Genomic DNA, 19,851 nt, shown 5'->3' on the forward strand with positions numbered 1-19,851 from the left:
GGAAGTCACAGCCATTGATTTATTTTTCTCGCTTTTTTCATCCTGTCACTAAGCTAGAATGTCAGTCTTCCTGGACCATTTTCAGGTTCATCCTGCAGTTACCAGTAAGACATTTTAATAAATAAGTGTACTAAAACATGGAGAATATGTGGGCTATAACCATACATATCAATGTAACATTAAGCAAGTTGTCTCATTGTCATTATTTTAACATTTATGCTGACATTTGTGACAAACATTTGTGTTAACAGTATGTATAAAATGTACCAGATGCAGACAGTGAAAGTGGAATTTTAGCGAAGAGGAAAGCGGGGGGAGGGGGCCTAAGGAAGTATAAAATGTAGGTGGTTAATTGCAGTGTTAGGGGAAGGAATGGGGGAGAAGGATGAAAAATAAATGTCATTTGTTTTGGATTTTCTTTTCTTTTGGGCATGAAGTAGCGAGAGACAGTTGGAAATAGAAACATAGCTATAGGTTTGTGCATTGACCTTGATTTAGACTGTTAAAGCTTTTCCCCTCAAAGGTTGTGCATCAAGTTAATACATTTAGGTAAGGGGGTGTGGTAGTTGTATTTTTGCAGGAGGTCAAGCCCGTTTGCACTCTTGTGGGGTGCAAACGGGCTTGACCTCCTGCAAAAATACTTCACGGTTTTTGTCTAATTTTGTGACAAGCTTTTCATCCAGTTCAATCTTCATTGAGAATTTTATCATTATTATTCAGTGAAGTATGAATGTAAGGAAAGCACTCTAGTGGTAGGCATCCAGTTCAACCCTTGGTGAGAATTTTATTTTTATTCAGTGAAATACAAATGTAAGGAAAAGCACTCCAGTGGTAGGCATACAGTTCAAGCCTCGGTGAGAATTTTTACCATTATTATTCAGTGAAATACGGACCCGTGGTGGTGGTGGTGCTGCGGTAGCGTTGTCGCCTCACAGTAAGACGCTGTCCGGTTCGATTCTCAGCTAGAGCGTCTTCTGCGTGGAGACATGCGTGAATGGGCGTACTTTCGTTGAAGGTTGTGCATCAGAGCTGGTAACTCGGCACGTAAAAATCAACTACCAATCATTAGCAGACCGGAGTTCCGCTGTGGCGACCCCTAACCGGGAAAAGCCGAAAGACACAAGACACAAACATTATTCAGTGAAATACGAATGTAAGGAAAGCACTCTAGTGGTAGGCATCCAGTTCAAGCCTCGGTGAGAATTTTATCATTATTATTCAGTGAAATACGAATGTAAGGAAAGCACTCTAGTGGTAGGCATCCAGTTCAAGCCTCGGTGAGAATTTATTCTTCTTCTTCAGTCGAATATAAACATGTGGAAACCGTTCCAATGAAATGCAGTAAAAACACTGCACAGGAAAGGAGAGACAAAAACAAGTATTCTGACAAGTGATTTTTTTTAAATGGAGATATGTATCTGATAATACTTCAGTAGACTTAATAATGTAGGGTTATCAGGGACAGTGACACTATGTACAGGTGCAAAGGAGATCCTTCAGAATGGGAAGAAGTAAATGCTTGTGAGTGTATTATTTTGAGTTGAGGCCTAACTTCTGCACGAGTTTCACTTGAATTTGTTGGTTCTCAGGTTAAAAAAGTTATTAATTTATTTCAGAATTGTGAATGCTGATGTTCATTACCACTGTTCTTCAGTAATTTTTCATCAGTCCCTTCCAGGCCAGTCTGCTTGCCCCCCCCCCCCCCCCCCATCACCAGGGTGAGTGCTGACCAGAAAGGGCCACCATTTGGAGAGCGATGGCTCAAGAGATTGTTTTCTTATTTTTTGGCCCTATCCCCCCTGCATGTGCTTGGCAAAGCACTGAGAAGTGACATGTACTAACTGTAAAGCACTTCTCCTTTCCAGAAGGGGTGTTCTCTTCAAGCAATTCTGCCTGTCCCTCAACATAAATGGTGGATGTTCTCCATGTTTCACTGTTGCAGTCATCATATTTGGGTTATCCCTGCCAGGGTAGCCCTCAGCCGGCCCGAATACCAGAGGCTTAGTATTTCTGCGTTGGTTGCTGTCACTTGAGGACTGACGTCAGGCTGTCAGTAGTATAAAGTAAGGTAGCCAACGCATTTACATCAGTCTTTCTTGCCATGGAGCCCGAAGCAGAAGCAGTTCACACGAGTGCTGGTCGGTCGCTACCTGTGTTTTCATTTCCAAATTGAAGTTGAAGTCTTCTAAAGCCAAGTACCCCATTGGGGATCCTTTTTTCTTGCACTAACCAATGTCAGAAAAAGTTAACAATTGTCTCGCCTGTGGAAAGCAAATACCACACCAAGACTTCCACTCTTACTGCGTCACTTGTTTAGGCCCAGACCACGACGTCCCCCATTGCCGCTTCTGTGCTTTGTTCAATGCCAGAACTATCCGTCATCGGGCCCTTATTGTAGCCACATATTTTCATTTACAGTCTTCGAATTCCGATATGGCTTTGGTAAGCCGTCCGACAGCAGATCTTCCAGAAAAAAAAACATAAAGATTAAGACAGAGACAGGCCGCACAGGTCCAAACCTACCGACGACACTTCCGTTAAGCTAGTCGTCAGTCATTCGGTACTCAGTGAGGCACTTTTGCAGCCCATGATGCCCACTTCTATTGATTTGCAGGCCACTACCGAGACCCTTTTGGAGTCCGGTATGCCGCAGAACTCTTCTTCGACTAAGGATCCTGCGGTCGTCCCTACCTTGGATGGGTTTGGAGCTGCTGAGCAGGCACCGGCTTCCAAGTAAGTCCTTCGCACTACCGAACCTCGACACAAACTGGTGTCTTCTTTCGCGACTACCGTTCTTTCAAAAACGACCGAGTTTCTTAGGGGAGACCCTTCACCATCCCCCAGTCCTAGATGTTGTGGATGATGTTTTCCTTGAATCCAGCTTGACTCCTGACGCCCTCCCTCCTGCTCCCAGAAAACAAGACTTAATAATGTAGGGTTATCAGGGACAGTGACACTATGTACAGGTGCAAAGGAGATCCTTCAGAATGGGAAGAAGTAAATGCTTGTGAGTTTATTATTTTGAGTTGAGGCCTAACTTCTGCACGAGTTTCACTTGAATTTGTTGGTTCTCAGGTTAAAAAAGTTATTAATTTGTTTCAGAATTGTGAATGCTGATGTTCATTACCACTGTCCTTCAGTAATTTTTCATCAGTCCCTTCCAGGCCAGTCTGCTTGCCCCCTGACTCTCGCAAATATCTTTTTAAAAATCCAACAGCTGACCCTGAGGTCATTTCTCAAGGATAAAAAGGGATTAAAGCAACCTCTGCTAAGAATCCCACACCCTCAGACAGGAATTTCCCGAGCATTGGACAGATGGGGTAAGAAAGTATACACCTCGGCTATTCTTGCCATCAGGGCACTAAATTGTCAGTTCTGTATGCTAAAATTTCAGCAACATACCCTGTAAACTCCTTTAACAAAAAATGTCTTCCTTTCCTGCTTGGACAGAATTTAAAGATTTACAAGAGTTAATGCATTCTGCAAGCCAAGTAACTAAGCACACCTGGAAGTCAGTCAAGGCTCTATCTCTCTCTCTCTGCCCAACAGAGTCTGCCTTATTCTTCAGTAGTTGACAGTCTGTAGTCTGTTGTTTACCCATTGACTTGTCACTTGACTACAGTTTTAAAGTGCCCAGTGGAACTAGCTCATTCAGCAAAATGTAAGAAGTCATTTGAATGTTTAGGATGTGTTTATATGTAATGTTCGTTTTCAAACTCTCATACCATGCATGTGTATAGTATGGATAGGGTTTGTGGGTAAATGTCAGTTACTAGGCTCTTAAGGCCTTCTAGATTGATTCACTAGTGTACACTTTTGAAGCTTAGGGATGTTAGCCTGCCTGACTACCCATTATTTGTCCTTTTCATTCATACTGGAATTGATCGTGTGTGTGCGCACTTGGTGCTGGGATATGCTGAGTCATGCTTGTAACTGGTACTCTTTCATTCTGTCCTAGGTTACAGATGCTGCAGCTGCCTTGTTGTCCATCATTACAGAGTCTATGAATCACAGCTGTTCGTGCCCTGAGCCAGTACAGTCCAGGCTAAGTCCTGATGCAGAGCCTGTTCCTTCATCTGCTGACATAGAGTAGTAAGTACAAGACAGTGGTACATTTTTTGAGATTTTAGTGGTGGAGTATGTATTGTTAAGTGCAGTAACCTTTTGTAGATGCAACAGGTCTTCCTGTCTCAAGTGTGATAGTGGGCTGTAAAGATGACCATCTTTGTTTGTTTTTTGATAAGCAGTATGCTGTTGGGATACGTGTGCAAAGGTTTTGCTTTCTGCTGTCAATCTGTTTATAACTACTTTTAACATTGCTCATCTAGTAGACTGCTGTAACTAGTATATCCCAACGACTGTCTATGATGTGTGCTCTCAGATGTTTCAAGGGCCTGTTTAATGTAGTGTTTGTTTAAAAAAATGTATTGGCTACTATAGTTGAAACTCTCACTACCTGGCATCCAGAATGTTACTGCAGTGTTTAATATGCCACGATACCAAAGTGTATCATAGTGTACAGTTTGTGTAGCATTTCCAACATATTTTTTTTAACTTTTTATATGAAATGGTTTAGTAGACCGAGTAGACGTATTCTTGAAAAATGTCTTTGTCTTGCCAGAGATTAATTCTGTAAGAAATATGTACCTGAGATTTAGTGATGTGAAAACATAGAGGTGTGCTTACAAGAAAGACTTGCCGCTTGCACCAGGACACTGGGCAAGCTGATTAGTCCTTCACCACTAAGCCAAACCTTTACATCTGTGAAAGAAATTAGCAGGGCATAATGGTCCCAGGATGCATAATTTTAAACTTGTAAGTCCTGGAGTGTTTAATCGTTCACTGAAAATTCAGGTAATAAATAGGTTGTTACTTGTATCTTTCTGCAGAAGTCAGGTATGTGGAATTTTCCTGTTTATCACTGTTTTGCGGCTTTGCAGAAGTTGTGTATTTGTCTGTGGTAGTAACAACCTTTTCTGATGTAAGTGTTCTAGTAGCACACTGAGCACCTCTCACTGACAGACATCGCACGTGTCTTATTTGTTTAGGGCCCAACCACGGCATTTGTAGTGTTCAGTTCAAGAACTGTTCCCATTTCTGTTATCAGAAATGCATTGAAAAACATTCTAATTTCCAAATGTGCTGGAGGAGGTAAAGAAAAGGCTTAAAGATGAACACACTTCCACCTCTAGTTTCTTAGGGACTCTCCACAGACCTGCTTGATGCTTGTAAAGAAAAGATAAAGGACACGCACAAAGTAAGAGCTGTCAGAAAGTTCTAAGGACTCTGTTACTGTGCTAAAAGCCATGAACCATTTGTGTGATCCTCACCTTGCTTAACGTTGAACCTACCTTACTTTACCATCATGGAAGTTCCCAGCTTAGCTATCAACTAAATATTTTGCCTTTCATTCTCATTTCCTCAGAGCGAGAGACAGAGAAAACCACCATCTCTGCTATTTTACAGTCCACTTCCAGTGGCCATAGAACAACTGGAATTAAGGATACCAGCACCCTTATCTCTGAATTACCCAGAGATTGTATCCCTGTAAACTTCTACGTAGACTTCTTCCTTTTTGTAGGTGCCACCCCAATCCAGAGCTGATCACCATGGCATTGACGTACATAATGTTGACTGTTGGTACCGGGTGTTGTTACCCAGTGTCAGGGTAGCAGGCACCCGGTGTTGTGGTACCCACTGTCAGGGTAGCAGGCATCGGTACCTTCAACACTTGCCTTTACTATGCTAGTTTGCCAAGCTAATCAAGGCCAGCAGTGTGCAACCCCAGCTTCATAATGCCAATTAGTATACACTGTTGCAGCTGTTGTGGCTTTGAACATGCTTTGTGCATGACTTGCTGAAATCGTGCCAGCCTGAATCAGATACGGGACCTCGGCCTGATTGCCGTGTTCTTCCCCTTTTCTTCTGCATACTGCTTTCCTTCCCATGGCATTCTACTTTGCCTTCCCTTAAGTTCAGCAAGAAGGAGACTCCAAAAGGGCATCCTCTGGCTTAGCTGTGGTCATTTGGACCCTAAAAGGCGTAGAGGGGTTATTACCAAAACACCTTACTTTGAACTTTCTCCACAACTCATTGTTTTTTTTGAGAACTGTGAGGGGGAGGATGCATGCACTCACCCCTGAAAAGGACCCCAGTTTATGCAGCTCTGCAGTTGATGCACTAGTGAAACTGGCCTTTGGAGGCTGTTTTTGCACAGCAAAGTTTGTAGCAAGCCTGCAGAACTATGTAACAGTCTTATTGGGTGGTGCCCCCCTTACTGTCCTTAATGACATCATTCAGTATGCAGGGGAGTACTCTAGCATGGTGGTCTTTTCCCAAGAAAGACTAGTATGATACCAAAACCCATAAGGAGTGTATTGGACGCAAACTTCCATGCAAGATATAGTCTAGTCTTCATTGGGCTTTAAGAAGAAGCTGTCTCCACATACTCCACCACTACACCCCTGCAGAAGGAATCCAGGGTTCTAGACCATTGTAGAAAGCATGTGTTCATATCATTCACTCTGACACTGAGAGCATTTGCTTGTTCAGCTTGCATGGTGTACTGTCAGGGGAGCATATTAGATGAAGAGACATGCACATTTGAAGGGAATCTCTGAAGGCTTCCTGAAGGATGCAGTCACGTGCCAGACTTGCGTACATCCTTCTCTGAGCATCATAGTCAGGTGCTGTTGATGAATGGCCTTAAGCCAATGACAAGTTTTCCAGATCCACTGTTTTGTTTTCAGCCGATTCAACTGTGGGTTGTTGGATACGATCTTGGTACTGAATTTGATGCTTTTCATTTCCAGGGTTCTGACTCCTCACCTACCCATAATTCCCTGGTCTCAACCTTACTACCTCAAATCTCATTTGCCGAATGAAGTGTTCAGTCATGCATCTGAGGGCTCCATTTTTTTTTCATATCCTTTGCAGATCTTTTTTTCTAAAAGATCCTCCTGTACTAAGAGGGTTTCTCTTTCTCTAGTTTAAAATTCTGTAATAGTAAACCGAGTAACTTAGTAGTTTGAGTGTTTTCTAGGTGAAGTAATCAGAATAGGTGCTTTTAAAACTGTCATAGTATAAAATGTACACACACACTGTGTGTGTGTGCGTAGTTACATAGATAAGAGGAATAGTTTTATAGTTCATAAAGTTGGAAATATTACAATTGCTAAAATTGTTTAAATTGTTAAAATTTAGTGTGCCTCATAAATAGTTAAATTAAACCTCGTAGTTGTACACCATTAAATCTACTTGCCAGAAATTAGGTTCCCTTTGTATGATCAATGGATTCTTTACAGATACTGCAAAAAAAAAAAAAAACTCAGCCATCACCTTCTTATTGCTGACTCTCTTAAGCACCGCTTTTGTCTTAACAAACTTACAGTACTTAAAGAAAAAAACTTGCGTCCTGCTACAATAAAAGAGCTTAATATGCCACCAGTCTCCTTCACAGGGCCCACTATTGTCAGTGCTTAAAGCAATTAAATTGGCTTGAACTACACAGCTACCTAACATACCTACAATTAAGTGCAGTACATAAACTCATTCATCATCCAGAAACATACATAACTTATTACTGATCTACTGTCCAACAAGGGACCTCCACTCTAGTAGCAAATTCTTATTACTTGCAAGTAAGTCAAGTAATGTTGCAGGAGACTTGCTGTGCTCCCAATATGTTGCTAAACTCTGGAATAGTATCCCCACACAAATAAAACTCTCCAAAAAACTCAATAGTTTTAAACCACTACTTAATGTCTTAATCAGTCCTGGTCCTGCACATGTTTATCCTAAGGTTGAGACTTTGTGTTCATCGTACGATACTCCCCAAACACTCTTCTTAGACAGAATATACTCAACCTCTCACTGAAATGACTAAAGAATTTTTATACATAACTGCCGCCTGTACAATCCACTAAGTTGCATGTGAGCTTTCTCTTCAGTAACTTCCACCTCTGTAAAGTCTTAGAATGTATAAAACTGTGTGTATATATATGTAAATAAAAATGTAACTGCCGTCTTTAACTGGAACTTGGTATAATGCAATGTAAGCAAATGGAGCTTTTCTTTCCAGGCCTCTGCTGAAAATGGGTATTACCCAGTCAGAGATTCCCAGTAAACAAATACAAAATAAATAAAATCAGTGATTGTTTCTGTATATGCATGTGTGTTTTTGCCTTTTCCATGATTGATGGTCAGGGTTTCAAAAAGTGCATGGAGTGTGGGGATAAGCTGCCTCCCCAGGACCAACAGTCCTTCTGCGTCTACTGTATAGGAGACGCTTATTTGGATACCGCATGTCAGGCCTGCGCTTGTTTCAGCACTGGAGCCTTGCAAACAAGACAGGAGAAACTGATTGTTAAAGGACTCCTTCCTCACCAGACAAAGACTCCAACCCCTTCCTCCTAATCCACAAACTCTCCAAGAAACAAGGACGAGTCCAAGTAGAAAACTCAAAAAGGAAACCGAGGACTCCAGTAAGTCTCATAAGAGATCATCGGATCCATCTTTGTCTTCAGAATTGGATCAGAAACTACATAGACTATCAAAGCTGGACTGTCTTGTAGCACTAAACTTCTGCTTTGTCCCGGTTTTTGCTGAAGCCTGTCAGTTCTAGACTACATTCTGCACTTTTACAAGAGAAGAGATATTCCTGTCCACTGTCATTAGTGTTGTCGTCTTTGTGAGGTCTTAACTGAGCTGGACATTGACAGAATGATGAATAAATTTTTCAGAAAGCAGATATAACTTGAGGTTCTCTTGATACTATACTCTGGAAACATACTGAGTGCTTGTCCCTCCTTTAATTTCTTGTCTGGAACCAGTTCGCCCATCAGCACTGGTAGCTTTGCACCTTATCTGTCCTGGAGCAACTTTACTGGAGCTGATAAAGTGACTTTGACTTGGACAGGTTCCCTACCATATTTGGATCTGACTTGCTCAGATCCAGAAGTCTGTAAGACAAACTTTCAGCATCAAGAGTCGAGGGGAGGGTTCAATCCTGAAATTTTTGGAGCCATCTCTTCCCCTCATTGCTTCGGTGCTACATAACTCTACACCAAGACCAGCTTTGGGTCGAGGTCCATCTGTTCAGAGGTTTCCACTTGTGTCTGAGGATGGGAGGGCACCTACAAAGCCAATGGCTTCCTCGGCCTTTGAGGCCTTCCAGTGGGTTTTTTCGATGCTGAAGAGAAAGGTACTCTTTCTAGGCCAGCACCATCCAAACCTGACTGGAGTCACCTTCTGTTTCTCAACATTCTGTCAGGGACAGTCAGTCCCACAGGCTTCCCAGGCAACCTGTTGTACAAGTTCCCAGTCTAATTCTGAACCCTCTGATCATCCCACTCAAAAGGTTCGTAGAGAACTAACATGCAAACAGAAGCATTTAGACTCTTCCCTAGAGTCCATCACCGAAGATGCATATTTGGTTGTAAGTGAAGGCTCCCCAAGATCCCCCTCCGAGGACATCATCTTTGGCAAAAATTTGGAATTGAAATGGAGAGGGGGACGATCCACAGTTAGGTCTTCTCAAGAGTCATTGCTTCTGGAAGCCTTTTGGTCTTGCTCAACTTCCTTTTGGGTGGTTCCGCCAGTTGATCACTCATTGATTTGATGGCTCAATGAGCATGGAATGACCCTGATGTGGTGGAGCCTATGTCCAAAAAGCCAGATAAGATTCTCTTCATCCCTGTAAACAGGAGCCATTGGAGCAAATTTGTTAGGTAGATGGAATGGTTGTAGCAGCAACCACGTAGAAGGAACTGTCTGAGAGTTCCTGGTCTGTCCTCCTAATAAGGAACCTAGATCGATGGACCAATTTGGGAAATCGATGTACTCTTCAGCAACCCTTGCTTTCAGGGCAATGAATTATTTAGGTCATGTCACCAAATTTCTGAGACATAACAAAGGAAAAATCCAAGTCTCTATCAGGTGTTTTACCATTAGATGCTCAGAAGAAGTGGGACTCCCAACTGTCCATCCTCCATTGTACCTCCAGTGTGGCAATGTGTCTTTTCTCACAGCACATCTAGGGCAGTAGACTCTGGCATCTCCACTCACCATCCTGCTGGATGCACCTTTGCAGAAAACTTCAGGACATCCTTCACCTGCTTTGATGGGTCCTCACTATTCAGACATAAAGTAAACAAGACTGTCACCAGGAAGTCAGCAAGATGCTGTCTACAGTGGGCATCTGCTTTTCCACACCCCAAAGATTCTACTCTAGAAATCAGTTGGCTAGAAAGTGGAGGTGATTTAGAAAGTCAGAGTCCTTACCAGGAAGCCCATGACGATAGACCCTTTTGAAGCAGAGGAGGCAGTAACAATAGTGGATGCACTCTAGAGCAGAGGTGGACCACAAAACCAAGGCTTTCGTGGTCCATTCTCTGAAAGCCTTTTCAGCTTTCCTGATGGGTTGCTGTACTGCTGCACTCTGGAAACAGTTGGGGGATGCTCATCTCTGCACCTACAAGCCTGGCAAAACATAACCATAGATTCATGGGTGCAAACCATAATCTCCAGAGGTTATTCCATACCATTTTCTCTTCCCTGTATCAAACTGAAAAAAGTTCCCGATATTCTGCCCAGTCAATTGGATCTTACGTCTGCAGACGTTTCCAGGCTGCTAGAAAAAAGGCATCCAACCAGTTGCCAAAGACTAGCTAGACTCTGGAGTCTAGTCGTGGATCATTTTAGTACATAAAAAAAAAAAAAAAAAAAAAAAAAAAAAAACAGTGGACCTCAAACCCATTCTGGACCAGAGTCATTTGAATGAATATGTCAAACAGACAAAATCCCAGATAGTCACGCTTCAGTCCATTTTGCCTCTACTGAGAAAGAATGATTGAATGTGCGCCATAGGTCTCAAGGATCCATACTATCATGTGCAGATAGAGAGGTATTCAAGGAGATTTCTCCATTTCTGGCTGGGAGCCAGTGATCAGTTCAGAGCCCTGCCTTTCATCTCACAGCAGTCCCCTTGGTGGTCACCAAAGTTATGGCAGTGGTAGAAGCGCATCTGTGCTTACTAGGGTTCCAGGTTTCCCCATATCTCAACGAATGGCTCCTCATACCACAACCAACATTTTCTTAATGCACCACTGGGACCTTTTGCTCCAACTATCGCAGGATCTAGGCATCACAGTCAACATGACCAACAGCCAGTTTATCAGATGTCACCTGAACATAACCTTACATATTGCCTGTCCACCAGTCCTCAGGGTGCTTTCCCCTCTGTCTCGCTGCAACTCAAGTTCTTCATCACTGCTGCCCACCAGCAAGGGTGATATTTCACCTATTGGGCCTTATGACATTCGTACGTCTCATGGTCCCACCTGCCATATTTTACCCAAGGGTTCTTCAGTGGACTTTGGTGGTTCAGTGATCCCAAAGATTCTACCCTCTCCTTACCAAAATAAAACTTACTCAAATTTGCAAGCAACACATATCTTGGTAGATGATCTTCCTCTGTGGAAGACAGATGCCTGTTGCTAACAGAGTCCCCTGTGGCTGTAGTGACAACCAACACTTCCCTTCTAGGGTGGGGGGGCATTTCAAATGGAGGATGGTCCAGGGCACTTGGTCGCATATGGAGGTCAGCCTTCACTTCAATGTCTTAGAGATGAGAGCAGTTCTCCTTGCATTGTAGGCTTTTCAGGACACACTCCCCAGAGGTGTGATCAAGGTACAAGCAGACAGTATGTCGGCAGTCTGATACATCAATAAACTGTGAGGAAGCTGTTCCTTTTCCCTGTGCCATGAGAGTCTGGCAGTGGGTGATGAGTGCATAACCTTGGGGTCACATTTGTTCTGGGGAACAAATTGAGCATATCTTAGTTATTCCTGAGTAGTCACCCAATCGAACAGTGAAACCGTGCTGTGACCTCTTTGCGTCCCATCTCAACCATAAGTGCAGTAGCTATTTTGCCCTGATCCGTCTGCAGGGACGGTCATTGAGGGATGCTTTGATCCACATATGGCCCTGGGTCTCTCTCATACTTTTTCTTAACTGCCTCTAATGAACAAGTTTATACAGAAAGCAAGAATGTGCAAGGCCAAGCTTGAGCCTCATTGCCCCTTTCTAACCTCTGCAGATGTGGTTTCCATTCTTGTGGCCTCTTCTAGTGCATTCCCCATAGAAATTGGATGATTATCCAGATCTTCTAACTCAGCCATCTGTACTAGCTCCCTCGTACCAGAAAACCGTAAAATTAACCGCATGGTTCCTTCAGCTGTAACATTAGCAAAAGATGCCAGGCTTTCCTTGCCGGTTGTTCACATGTTATTAGTATTTCAAAAACTTGCAACTATGAAAATGCCATGTAGCAAATTTTCACAGCAGATCTAGTTACTCAACTGTCAGAGTTCATTTGGCAGCTATCTGCAGCTTTCATATAGCCTGAACAACACATCTGTAGCCCCTTGCAGATCCTGCAAAGCACTATTTGCCTTTTCATAAAGACAGTGTTTCACTGAGAACTAATTCGTCCTTCCTTCCTAAGGTGTCATTTGAAGCTAATCTAAATCGGGCATTAAATCTGCCTGTCTTTTTTCCACAATTTTATAAGAAAGGTGAATACTTGCTTCATATGTTGGATGTCCATCACCAGCTATGGTGTGATCTTCATAGAACTAAGCTTTTCAGAAAGTCTGATTGACTGTTTGTGGCATTCTCTAAGCCAAAGTTGGGCAAGGCAGTGGCTAAAGTTACTCTTGTCTAGATTATCTGATTGTATTACATTTGTGTACAGTAAAAAGGGGTGATCTCTACAAATGTAAACCTAAGGCTCACTCTACAAGGGCTGTGGCCATCTGTTGATATCTGTGCAGCTGCTACTTGATCAACAGTTCACACATTTGTATCTCACTATAAGCTAGATGAATAGTGTAGGTCACATTCATCCTTTGCCTCCACCATCTGTGGGAATGTCTTTGCCTCCACCATCTATGGGGAATGCCTTTTTGCGCCACCGTCCACGGGGAATGCCTTTGGTGCCACCGTCCTCGGGGAATGCCTTTGGTGCCACCGTCCTCTGGGAATGCCTTTGGCGCCACCGTCCTCGGGAATGCCTTTGGCGCCACCGTCTTCGGGAATGCCTTTGGCGCCACCGTCCTGAGGAATGCCTTTGGCGCCACCGTCCTGAGGAATGCCTTTGGCGCCACTGTCCTGGGGAATGCCTTTGGCGCCACCGTCCTGGGGAATGCCTTTTCTTGATACCACTTGGGACCCTTTTTGTGAATTTGTTCCACAGTTGAATCAGACAAAAATAGATAGCATTGGATATGAACATTTTGTACTTACCAAAACAATAGATTCATATTGCCTGATATTCGTCCAGTTAAACATCCATAAAACCTGCTCCCTACCAAATTGTTACAAGTAAGACTACGGGGACCGGTTGACTGGCATTCCTTGTCAGTAAGCAGTCATTGCTGCCAGTGTCTTATAACCATGTCATGTCTTTTTTTCATACTATTATTAATGAGCCAGCATGAGTTATTTCAGTCGTGACTAATTACATGGTTGTGCTTTGGAATATTATTTATTCAGGGAGCAAACGCAACCTGAGACAGTAAGGGGGAGACCAGGGAATTATGGGTAGGAGAGAATTTATTTTATTTTTATTTATTTTTATTTTACATTTGTTGACCGGGCTAGTCCAACTGGATATATGTCCATTTTCAGTAGAGGCCCGGGGAGAAAAGCTCCGCTTTTAAACTAGATAAAATCAAAACAATACAAAAAAAAAAAAAACACAATACAAAAAAGGATACATGCAATATGTAAAGTAAATAAAAATTTCTCCATCAGCTTAGGTTATATAGAAACTAAAAATAAACAGATTGTGAGTAGTAGGTAAATAAGGTAGAATGCAGTATTATGACCAAGAGAAAGGGATAGATCATTGAATATTAGTATAAGCGGTAAGAATGTGTCTTTGAAATGCTATAAAAAGGTTATGAAAGGTGAATAAAAAGGTAATGGAAGGTGTAAAACACAGGGTAGATGGTGAAATTTTAGAGGACAGGGAAGTAGGAGAAAAATCTGGAGGGTAAGTACAAGAGGAAGTAATTATAGTCAAGGTGGAAGAAATAGAAAGGTTTATGTATGAGGTGGGAGGATAAGAGTTCACAGAGGAATGAGTAAGTAGTAAGGAGCATGCCCAGTGATGGCATGTTGGGAATAAGATACTAAGATGGGGAAGAGTGAGGAATTGCTGTTATACTTCAAAGTGGGTAAGGAGGAGAGATATAGAAAAGGTCATGGTGGGGGGGGGGGTTAGTCTGGATTAGTACAAGGACAAAGCCATTGTGATTTTAAGTGAATTTTTAGTTAATTTTTAAAGAGAGGTAATGATGAAAGAGATGTAAGATTAGTGGGAAGTATGTTCCAAACCTTCCCCACAGAATTAGAGAAAAGAGAATCACCTGCCTTGTTGTGGGATTTCAGGGTGGTAACCAGTAGTTTATTTGCTGAGCGAAGGTTAGAAAAGTTTGCGTAGGGGGCGATAAGGCTACTGAGAATAGGAGTCTTACTAGGTTGATATAGTATTTTATGAGTAATGGAGAGTTGTTGAAATTTTAGCTGGTTATTTAGTTCAAGCCATCCTAGAAGTTTTAGGTTTAGACAGTGATGTGTTCTAAATGAGGACCCAGTAGCAAACCTGGCAATATTGTTATACGAAGTAGACAGTTTGTTTAGGTTGCTTTTGGAAAGATTCGTATAAACTGGCGAGGCATAGAAGAGGGTGGAGATCAGATGGGTCTGGGCAATAGTAGTTCTGGCTTCTGGTGTAAGAAAAGGTTTTATTCTATATAAGGATCCAAGTTTTCTGTTTGCAGTTTTGATGGTGGCATTAATATGAGCGTCAAAGTTGAGATCGTGGTCAATCAATACACCTAAGAGTTTTGTAGTTGGGTCAGGAGCTATGATTTGTACCATCAATGGAGGTAATACATAAATCTAGTGGGGTGGATTTGTTAGTTGGAGTAAATAGTAATAGCTTGGTTTTTTTTGGCATTAAGGAGGAGATGATGTTGTTGGAACCAGTTTTCAACATGGTTGAATACTGATTGGGTGATGGCCTGGAGTTCAGGTAAGGTGGTTGCTTTACAAATCAGAGTGGAGTCGTCTGCGTATTGTATGCAGGTAGGTAGAGGTAGATTAGTAGAAAGGTCGTTAATGAATATGGAGAATAGTAGAGGTCCCAGGATAGAGCCCTGTGGGACACCAAGGGTAACAGGGTGATCCTTGGATAGATTATTATCCCAAAGGACAGCTTGCTGTCTATTGTGCATATAGGATTTGAACCACTGTAATGCCTGTGTGTCAAGTGAGAACAAGGTGAGTGTATTGAGTAATAATTGATGGTTGACCATATCAAAAGCTTTTGAGAGATCAATGAATAGTGCAGAGGAGAGCATGTTATTGTTACGATGTTTATTAATACAGTCTGTAAAGGATAGGAGAGCAGTAGTGGTACTGCGGAATGGTCTAAAACCATGTTAACAGTCAGCTAGGAGGTTATATTGGAGAATGTGGTCAAGAATTTGTTGGTGGCCACCAACCCACAGTTGAACCTGACGAAAATCAGACACCATAGATCTCTTGTTATGGTAAATGCATAATTTTCATTTCTAACGATTTCACAGGATACCTTTTTAGTGATATCCCTTGAACCAGATTCTCAGCCCCAAGCTTAAAGGAACCCAAATGGATTCTACAGGATCCAGGATTTTTGTAAATATCTTTAAGAACACCATGTAGGTTCAGAAGTGTTGTTCCTGGGTGATGAGAGAGGTCTAAGTTACTGGCGCACTTGCCAGTTTCCAGGCTAGTACAGTTTTGGACCTCTTTGGCAAGGAAGGATATGCAACATCAGCTTCGGTTTTCAGAGCTGTCAGCTGCGGCACCAGTCTGATAAAGCATCAGAACGAGCTGCGTAACCAACTTGAGACGAGCAGGGGAAGTGTCTGATGGTATCTTGAAAGCAAAACATTTTGTTTTAGTATTCTAAGGCAGCCACCACTCTGTTAGTGCCAAAGAGTACAGACCTCAGACCCCCGTAGTCCTACCTTAGTTTGAGCAGAGGGAACTCTCTTGGTTTCCCCCATCTCAAGCCCTGTCATGGAATCTGATTAATCTGTCTTAGGATTTTACAGTTTTCCTCAAGAAACTGAGTTAGATGAACTAACCCTTGTGGAGCAGATGTGCTGCCTTCCTTGCTGTGAATCTGATACTGAGGACACATTGTCCTCTACTTCCCCACAGAAACAGTGAATCCGACACAGAGGACACATTGTCCTCTACTTCCCCACAGAAACAGTGAATCCGACACGGAGGACACAATTGTCCTCTACTTCCTCACAGGAACAGTGAATCCGAAACTGAGAACATATTGTCCTCTACTTGCTCACAGGAACATTTCTCATTTGGAGTTGGGGAATAATTTATGTCAAATGAAATCTAATGAGAGGTCTAATGCATGAGAAAGGCAGAGGGAAGTTATTTGCTAGAACCAGAACCCCTAACTGCTCTTACAGTCATTGAAGTCCTGCAGGATGCATTCTCCGTTGCATCTTTTAAGCCAGACTGCAAAGTCCCTGCTCCCAGAAACCAATACACATTTGTATAGGGCTGTGGATTCTTGTAATTATATATAGAAGAACCCAATTTATGATACAGCTGTGGTGCCCATTGATTCTATCAGGGGTCTTCCTGCCCTAGGCTCCAGCCAAAAATCCCCTTCCCAGTGAAAAAGCGAAGTACTGGAACACTTCTCCCACATTGGTCTTGATGACTGTACATTTCCAAATCCGTATGTTAAAATTCTGCTGTACTGTTCTGTCTCCATGAAGTACAAGGTTGAGGACATGGAGGGGGACTTCGGTAGGGATGAAGTACATGACTGAGGACACTGAAAATGGACTTGGGTACGGATGAAGTACAAGATTGAGGACACTGAGGCAGATAGAGTACGGATGAAGTACGACTGAGGACATGGAGGGGTGACTTGGGTATGGATGAAGTACAAGGTTGAAGACACTGAGGGAGATAGGGTACAGATGAAGTACATGACTGAGGACATAGAGGGGACTTGAGTACAGATTAAGTATATGACTGAGGACATGGGGGGGGGGACTTGGGTACGGATGAACTACAAGGCTGAAGACACGGAGGGGAAACTTTGGTATGGATGAAGTACAAGACTGAGGACACAGATGGGGTCCTCTTGTATGAGACGAAAGTGCTCATTTTATTTTTTCAGGTCGTTTTAATAAATTAATTCTTTGACCATTTCTGGACCCTCATTTGGTGTTGATTTTCTTTGGTTTTAAGTTTATCTGGTTGAAGCTGCACCATTTCATGTCTCTTCTGACACGGAGGGGGATGAAATACAAGGCTGAAAACATGGAGGGGAACTTTGGTATGGATGAAGTGCATGACTGAGGACATGGAGGGGGACTTGGGTATGGTGTTAAAGTATTAGGAAGCTGTTTTTAGCTCTTGAACCATAGACCCTGTAAAATCTACATTTGCTGGTTTTAAAGAAAATCCTGCAGAAATTATGTTGGAAAACATTCTTCTGATTCAGCCGGTATGAAGGAATAACTCTGAAATGACTTTTTCCTAGACACTGCCGCACATGGTTTACCATACCAAAAGAAAGTTGTTAGAGAGTGCTCCACTAACCATAGATTAGAAATTGGATAAAATATGCACATAAGTGATGAGAATCTGTGGAAAAATCCCAGAAAACTGTGTAAAAACAGCTAAAATATTAGAGGAAAAATAGAAAATACATGCATCATTTTTCAAATCATTTCCATTCACCAGTGACAAAAATGACAGTCTAAAAGTAGACATTTAGAAAAGGAGGCAAAACAGGACAAATTCCACAAGACATTAAACAGGACTGGAATAAAGATCTTGCAGGGAGAACCTTCAATTCATATGCATCCCAGAAAAAAAGCTGAAGGGGGAAGTAGAGAGGCATGACATTTTATTTTATTTTATTTCACTCTGAAAATAAAGTAGGAAGATTGGTTATCACACACTTTTCAGCCACAACCTGTACACCATGGTTTAAGACACAGAAAATTATACATAAATTAAAGAATACCCAGGGTTGTGCATGGACCAATAATACATTTATATGTTTACAATTATAAATGCAAGTGATATTTACAGTGTATGCAATTAAAGTAGGCATTCAACCAGTAGTCATTTATCTGCAAGGAATAGGCACTGTCGTGGATGTCTTTAAGCAGTTTTTATTTTTAGATTGTTTCTAAATAATTCAGGTGTTTCTTGCTACCTCACTTCTACAGACAGCCTGTAGATTTGCCAGCTGAGTTAAAATGCGTCTGAGATTTACAGGTAACCCGTTACACAGCTGCAGAAGTTGGCAATGATAAATCTGGAGTTCTGCAAAAGCACAAAGTCTGCAGATTTTTATTGTAGTAGTTTGTATTTTACATGGGTTTGAGCTGGAATATGAAGTTAATGCATCTATATTAATATATTACATAATCGAACCTTTAAAAGTTCGAACGTCATATGGTCGACACCATATGATCAAAGTTTTAAAAGTTCGAAAATATAATTAAAAAAGAGAGAAACCTACCTGAATGGTTTAAGCATGGAGGGAAGCCCCCCCGCTCTTTAAATATACCAACTCCGAGATAGCAGTATAGTGCAGAAAAGGAAAACCTTCCCATTCCGCACTGTACAGAGATCTCCATTGAAATGTTTGAACTTTTAAAAGTTCGATTGTATGGTGTCGACCATATGACGTTCGAACTTTTAAGAGTTGGATAACGTGATATAGATCCAAGTTAACAGTGAATCCATGTTTGAGTTTGGTACAAGCGCATGTTTAGCTAAGGCATTACGAGTTGTAGGGGTGAAGAGGTGTGAAATTTGATAGTGTAGTTATAGGTGGTGGATTGTTTTCATGCGTGTATCAGGTATGTGTGAAAACAAAGGGCAGTGTATGCCTGTTAATTACAAGGTAAAATTTGGCATTGAGGCCGCTGTGCTTTTCACTTTCCTCACAATTACACATCAAGAATATGCACAGATTGGGGGGGCAGGCTGGACATAAAAGCATTACACATCAAGAATATGCACAGATTGGGGGGTCAGGCTGGACATAAAAGCAATGGGCAAATTAAATGACCATCTTAAAACAGTCATTGAGATAGCTACTTTGGGAAGAGGCAGGATGTGTGTGATTGTCCAGGACTGTCAGTTTGAAGTTGCTGTGATCATTCTTTGTTTCCCGTTTTTCACAAGCAAACATCAGAGGTGTACATAGTTGGTATTTTTTAAGATGGGGATGAGAAAGCATGCTGTACATTGAAATACAGTCACTACATGGACTTGTCAGTGGTGTGGGTGTTTGTAACAGCAACAGGCTTGTTTCTTTTGTTCTCATTGAAATATTGTACAGAAGGTGGCTATCATTTTTAAGGATCAATCAATGTATGAAAGCAAAGGGAAGTTATAGGATCACTTCAGAATTGCAGAGGATGATGGTTGTTGGAAGGGCAGTGTTTGTCAAACTGCAATGTAGCCATTGTGCTTGTATAATGTGACAGAAGTAATGGTTGTATTCCACTGGGCCATTTATGCGTTTTATTCCCAGGTCTCTCATACCTCTCTGAATTTGCATTTGAATTACCTTAGAGAATTTATGTTTGTCCACTTACACAGAACTAACTTGCCCAATTTTTCAGAGGGCTTGTGCAGATACAGTCTGTTTTTTGTTCACAAAGCCAGGTGAAACTAATGTATACAATGTATGTATCCTAAGTCTTCATTAGACCAAAGGTTATTTTATA

At 41.9% G+C, this 19,851-nt stretch overlaps 1 protein-coding gene across 2 annotated transcripts in view; it reads left to right on the forward strand.

Moving 5' to 3' along the window:
* The window catches only part of LOC122811010 (splicing factor, arginine/serine-rich 19-like), a 1,664,860-nt gene that overhangs the window by 715,153 nt on the left and 929,856 nt on the right, over positions 1-19,851 (forward strand). For both annotated transcript variants that reach the window (XM_044082522.1, XM_044082523.1), the window contains exon 3: positions 3,959-4,092. In XM_044082522.1, coding sequence (XP_043938457.1) covers positions 3,959-4,092 — 134 coding nt within the window. The remainder of the gene's footprint in view (positions 1-3,958; positions 4,093-19,851) is intronic.

The sequence above is a fragment of the Protopterus annectens genome, chromosome 9.part0 (genome assembly GCF_019279795.1).
Source record: "Protopterus annectens isolate FY-2018-M chromosome 9.part0, PAN1.0, whole genome shotgun sequence".
Taxonomy (NCBI): Eukaryota; Metazoa; Chordata; order Ceratodontiformes; family Protopteridae; genus Protopterus; species Protopterus annectens.